This window comes from Gavialis gangeticus, unplaced genomic scaffold (assembly GCF_001723915.1).
Source record: "Gavialis gangeticus isolate Ggan-Ray unplaced genomic scaffold, GavGan_comp1, whole genome shotgun sequence".
Lineage (NCBI taxonomy): Eukaryota > Metazoa > Chordata > Crocodylia > Gavialidae > Gavialis > Gavialis gangeticus.
In genome coordinates, this window is record NW_017729014.1 from 11,593,164 (window position 1) to 11,599,347 (window position 6,184).

The following is a 6,184-nucleotide window of genomic DNA, read 5'->3' on the forward strand; positions in this document are numbered from 1 at the left end:
CAGCTTCCATGTGAGGTGGTGCAGGCTCCCACCCTGGGGGTTTTTAAGAGGAGGTTGGATGACCACCTTACTGGGGTCGTTTGACCCCAGTACTCTTTCCTGCCATGGCAGGGGGTCGGACTAGATTATCTGCTCAGGTCCCTTCCGACCCTAGAAACTATGAAACTATCTGTTTTTAAAAATACCTGGTTATTGTTATTTCATGGTGACAGTCTTCCAACACTGGCCAACTAAAAATAGAGTGTGCTTGCAGAAATCATATTGCTCATTACAGTATTAAATAATACTACATTCAAATATACAGAGAACAGGGAAATGAACTTTATTTCATTGGATTTTTACAACTGCAAATTTATTTTAAACATATTCCATAATCAGTTTCCACAGGCCTATTTTTGACAAGTTCACTGTGTAATATCCTTTCCAGGGACAAAATGCTGCCTTATCTCAAGGCTGCCTGTAAGTCTCATCCAAAGATTAAGGAGGGTAACACCACTACTTACATCTCCTGTGGCTCACAGCCAACTCGCAAGGACTGCACTAAGACTTTACTTCCCTCGTGCTCTCAATGCACTCTCCCCATACTACTTTGAAGTAGCACTGACTGCATCCTAACTTCTTTTTCTGATCTGAGACTTGCCTGAGGTCAAATTCTGCAGTTGCTCTGCTTCATTCACAATGGGGGATGGGAAAGGTCAGGGGTTAAAGGTCATTATATCCTATTCTTAATAGAAAGTCATACTAATTGCCATACAGCTTCTACCTAGCAGGCAATGGAAGCCAGGCCCTGTTCTACTCTCCCTCTTTGAGACGAAGGAAGGAGCTTTGTGAAAAGCCCTCTGACAAGCTCATAGAGCGTCCATGAGTAGCTAGTTACCCAAACTCACCTTAACAGCAAGTTGCCATCCTGAACTTCCCAAATGCGTGCAGAGGTAGTGTTCCCCTCTGGGTAACCAAAAAATAAGCCAAAAAATAATAGAGGGGCAGATGTGACAGCCAGTGTTATTCAAGAAATCCACATGGAATTCCTGCTTCCTCATACTTTTTGGCTTGGCAGCAGACTTGGAGTCTGCATTTATTTTGTTTTGCATTTTATAAACTGCACCATTTGGAGCGTATCTGACTGAAAAGAACTCAGACCCCCATTAACTGCAGAAAATAAAGACTCAAGTCAGACCATCAGACTAAATTTCCTGGATTTCCCTAACCATGCAGCCAGCGTTATTTTCAAGTGTTTGAAAGAATGAAAGTTCCCTGTGCACCCCTGAGCTGTGTGTGTTGCCCCGTCATCAGCATGTGTGTGCTGTTAAGACCCTTACAAGGGATTCAGACTCCATGCAGGGGAGGAAAAAAGGTTAAAACATGCAGAGTGCAGTAATGTTTTCAGACATCATCCGTAAGACAAACCTAGCACAGGAACACTCAAAAAGTCCTTTTCAGCAGCACAAAATTAGTACTTTTGGTGATCCAAGACAAAACCAAGGCAAACATCCACAGTTAACAAATTCAACTATTGAGAAACAAATTTCAAAGACACTGACAAGGAAGCCATGTCCTCTTCTTGCCCTAAGTTATAAAGACAGAAAACAACCTGCCCCTGTGAGCACTGCTGGGTGCCTTCACATGGGTGAAGGTCATCTCTGTCTTAATGCACATGAGGCACAAGTTGTATCCCTTCAGCCATAATCATTCTCTCTTCTGCAGTTATGAGGTATTTATAAAGGAAAGGAAGAACTGTGCATTATATGCAGACAGTCCAAGCCATCTTCCTGGACTAACAGATCAGAAACAGCAGTAGTTAATCTTGTGAAAAGATGCATCAAAGGAAGTAAGCACACCTACCAGCCTCTGCTGCTCCAACAAGAGGTCTGCTTCTTCTTTCTCCTTCTTGTACAAAATCTCCATTTCTTGTAATCTGAAGAGAAAGAGCAGAAGGGACTCAGAAGCAGCCATGCAGGGCACCATTTGTGCTAGTGTCACCTTATCCACAGAAACAGTTAAGCACAAGAGCAAATGCAAGTTTCTTCAAGTCTAGTGTCTATCTGCATCTCAATCTGCTGATATGAAAGCCACTATCCTTCCTGCTCCCTTCAGCTGAAACACTTTGGTTCCCTTGGAATGAGAACTACCATTGATATCTGCACTGAGTTACGTGATGTGTTCTGCTGAAGACCTGATTAGCATAACTGTTTGAGGCTTACCAGCACAGGGGTTATTCTCTTCAAAAGGTAAGTCAAGAAGTTGTGGGGTCACAAAGCACTATATTCTTTACTACGACTCCTGGCCCTCTTCTCTCTCATAAGCAGAGTGCCTGGTGGAGACAACGCTCAGGGAACACCCAGCCTGCCTGTTTTTCCACCATTCCTCCTTTGTCAGCTTAAGAAGCTGCATCAAGAAACCAGGCAGTTGCTCTCTGTTTTGGTCCAGAACTTAAGTGTCAGGGGGCATAATATTTTAAAGAAACTAGAATTCAAAATAATGATGAAGGCAAAAATATGATGAAGTGCCAACACGCATCCCCTTAGCCAGAGCCAGATTTAAATCAAGAGGAGCACAGATTGGCACAATTAAGCTCTGGTTGGGTATTTTTTTAAGCCAAGTTAAATATGTGATGCTTCACTTACAGGGAGCTCCCAATTAAGCACACTTCCCTGTGGAAAAAGTAGGCATCCACTTCACACACAGAACTGGTACCTCTCCAAACAGACCAACTGAAAAAGGCACATGTATTTTTTTGTTCCAAGTCAAATGTATGAGCTAGTTTATTACCTTTTCTCCATTTCCTGCTTCATATCAATGCCCTGTTTCTCCAGCAGTTCTCTCTGTGCAAAAGTCCAGTCTACTGGCTCAGAGGGAGTCTCAGCTGATGGAGTTTTCTCTCTCTCTGCTCGAGCTTGCTCAGGGTGGTTAAATCGGAAAACGTGATTTTTGCCCATGATGATACGATTCCCTAAAACAGGAACAAAAGATTAAGTCTTTCAAATAAGGACTCCAGAACCAATGTGACATTTTATGTTCAGGCAAATTTACCCTGAGGAAATCAAATGATTTTCCCCTAAAGTACTGTGCTCAGAAAGTTTGGTAATAGGTGTCCGCACAAAAGAAATAAACAGTTAGTGCAAGAGAGACGAAACTGTGCAGAAACAAGAAATGACCAAAAAAAGCACCTGCCTGTTAAACCTCAGGAGAAAACTTCCACAAAATAAAAATGGTCTTGTGGATGGACTAGGAGTAGCAACAGATACGCTAATCAACTATACTCTAATCCTCTTCTGTAGCAAATTTTGCAACAATAGCATTTTTAAGACAGGCTCAAAAATCGTGGACAAAAACCACCCCATAATTTTTTCTATTTAGAAAAGTTTAACCTCAAACACTTGATGACTGGATGCTTTACATTTTTAAGTGCTGAGATTTGTATGAATGATCTAAGTTTCCACTTAAGTCCTCAGCAATGGAATTTCTGGGGAGGCATTTTCCTGCATCCTTCACCCTTGTGTGAGATGGAGAGTCCCAAGCATGTGGAAAAGCAGAAGAGTAGTAACTAAGTGCTACAGAAAACTTATATGCAAAAACATTAAACAAGCACTAAAAATACAGCAGCATCTTTCTGCTCTTCCAGTACAACACACAAACGTGAGAAATAATCACTACAGTTCTAGTGAAATGAACCTTTAGGCCACCAAGACAGTCTTTGTCAGTCTATTAATGACAAACAACTGTCTTTTAAAAATATCAAGAGTTACTAATCCCATTTCATTAAATGGAAACATCAAGAGATGAGGATGAAAAAGAGAAGTATTAAACAAAACCCCAAGTTTTAGAAAAATCAGCTTGCCAAAATAATAAGTGCAGTAATTTCCAGCCTATGGGCCATATTCAGGTTTCAGAAGTTTTAAAGTAGTAGAAATGGCTCAAAGAGTAAAATTAAAGAACCTGTTCATGCCCATTACCCTGTCTTCTGCTGAAGCTAATGCATCCAATGACAAACACCAGTCTACAACCTAGTGCAAAGGACACTGGAATGCATTTGAGCACCAGGAGAATGAAGGGTCTCAACTTAAAAAAGATGTTTTGCCTACAATCGTCAGGCTACACGATTCATTTATGAAAGCTGCTCTCCCCCACTGCCCTTGGCCCAAGGTATGAGGAGGGATGTATGGCGTTCTAAACAGATTTCTGAACACATGGAAGGAAAGGAGAGAGAGGCTAATGAATTCCTGCCTGGAGTTGCATCTCAACTGTGCCAGGGAAACTGGGGATTTTCAATCAGCAGCTGGCAGTGTGTTTACTCTGTTTCATTGCAAGCACCAAGGGCAACAGTCTTGGGCAAGAATGTACTAGAATAATACCAGAGTAAGCAAAAGTAAAGAATCAAGCAGAGAGCGCCCTGTGTTAGTGACCATTTATGCAGGCTTTCAGCTGGTGCAGTGAAGGGCCTGGGAAAATAAAAGACGACAGTGTTTTCACCAGTGTGGAAAAGGCCTTGCCAAAAAAGCCAAGATTCCTTATCTGGAATAGTACCCTGTTGTTTCCTTCAGCCAGAAGACATTTGTTCTGTATGGATCATCCTGGAAGAACCACCTGCAAAAAAAGCCAATTTTGAAATCTCTTACCTGAGCGCAACTGCACCGGCTGCACAACCCTCTTGCCATTGACGTACGTTTCCGACCGTTCACAAGGCTCCAGAGTAACAATAACTAGAAGGAACACAGGTGTTATTCACATCAAAACACACCATTTCCTACCAGAGAACACCTGGAGGGCCAGGGAAAGGACAAGACCCAGATATTTTCCTTTACTGTATGCCAAGAAACCTGGCTATACCCTTCCAGCCAAAAACACATGAGACAAGTAGATAATGCTCTGCTCACCACACTCACTCCCTACAAACTGAGATTCTGAAGAAGTTGTTCCTTTATACCAAACCCTGGTTAAGCATGCATAGCAGGACATGGCCAAGTGACACCGTTATTCAGCCAAGGCATCTGAAATAATGCAGGTCTCAACTGCTAGGATTCTTTGTTTCACTTTTCCATAGGGAAAAAAAAATGAACTGTGATCAAAATGGTCAGAATGAACACAGGTCAAAGCTTTTATCAGTCTTGACAGAGGCCTCTTGCAACAAGGTTTGAAGGATAATCAACACATTATTTTGTAATTGATTTCAGCACTACCCTCACTGCAGGGCTATGTGGTAAGGTATCCAGTGCCAGATGCTTAGGAGCTACTAAACACTCCTTTCCACTGCACTATCTGGTGGCTCCAGGCGCTTGTCTAGTAGCACAGACAAACTTTGATGTTAGAAATGACTGAAAGGCAACACTGCCTAAGACACCGGGGATGTAGCAAGTAAAAATTAAGTGTCTTATAAAGTACACTGCATTTCATCCTGAACATCCCCAAAAAATAAGCAAGCACTATCCCCACATAACAGATAATAGTCTTTGTCCAACCGAGCACTTAAACTAAACTGTTCTTTATCCACAGTGTTATCAGACCACACAGTCTCGGGTTCAACCCCTTTTTCCATGAAATAACCGGGACACCCAGAAATGAACGGACTGAGCCACATTTGTTTCATCCACAGCCCAGAATCTATAAACAGTGCAAAAGTCATCTCTGCTGTACCACACGTTCTCTATTTGGACACAGCATGAAGATCAGCAGGGATCTGGGTTTTCTGCTCACCAAGGAAAAATGTGGATTTTCTCCTCGAAAGAGAAAAATGCAAATTTTCTCCTTTAAAGGAGAAAAACATGGGAAACTGCAGGTTTCCCCTTGCAGGCTGGCAAAGTTCCAGTCTGCAAGGGGCTGCAGGAGTGGGACACAGGGGGCACTCCATGTATTTTCACATGCACAAATGCACATGGCCAGCAATACAACCAAGTAGTGGTGGAAAGCAGCTCCCCTAGCTACTTGCAAGTATATGGGGGTGACGGGGTGTCACAGGCAACATGGGAGGAGGGGCAGGCGGGCAGACTGAGGCCCCCATGGTGAGAAAGGGAGTAGGGCAGAGTTGGCAGCTGGGGCTGGAAGCACTGCCCAGCCAGGGCAGGAATGCGTGGCCTGGCTGGCAGAATGGGATGGAGCCACAGGTGGCTCATCTGGGGGGTAATGTGGTAGGGGGGCTGGCTCCTCACCACTGTGCGCACTCTCAGGGTTGGGTCTGGCACCAGAGACG

At 43.3% G+C, this 6,184-nt stretch overlaps 1 protein-coding gene across 6 annotated transcripts in view; it reads right to left on the reverse strand.

Moving 5' to 3' along the window:
- KIF1B (kinesin family member 1B) overlaps positions 1-6,184 on the reverse strand; it is a 216,206-nt gene that overhangs the window by 73,427 nt on the left and 136,595 nt on the right. For all 6 annotated transcript variants that reach the window (XM_019511759.1, XM_019511758.1, XM_019511755.1 and 3 more), the window contains 3 exons: positions 4,617-4,700; positions 2,770-2,950; positions 1,843-1,915 (listed from right to left, as the gene is read on the reverse strand). In XM_019511759.1, coding sequence (XP_019367304.1) covers positions 1,843-1,915; positions 2,770-2,950; positions 4,617-4,700 — 338 coding nt within the window. The remainder of the gene's footprint in view (positions 1-1,842; positions 1,916-2,769; positions 2,951-4,616; positions 4,701-6,184) is intronic.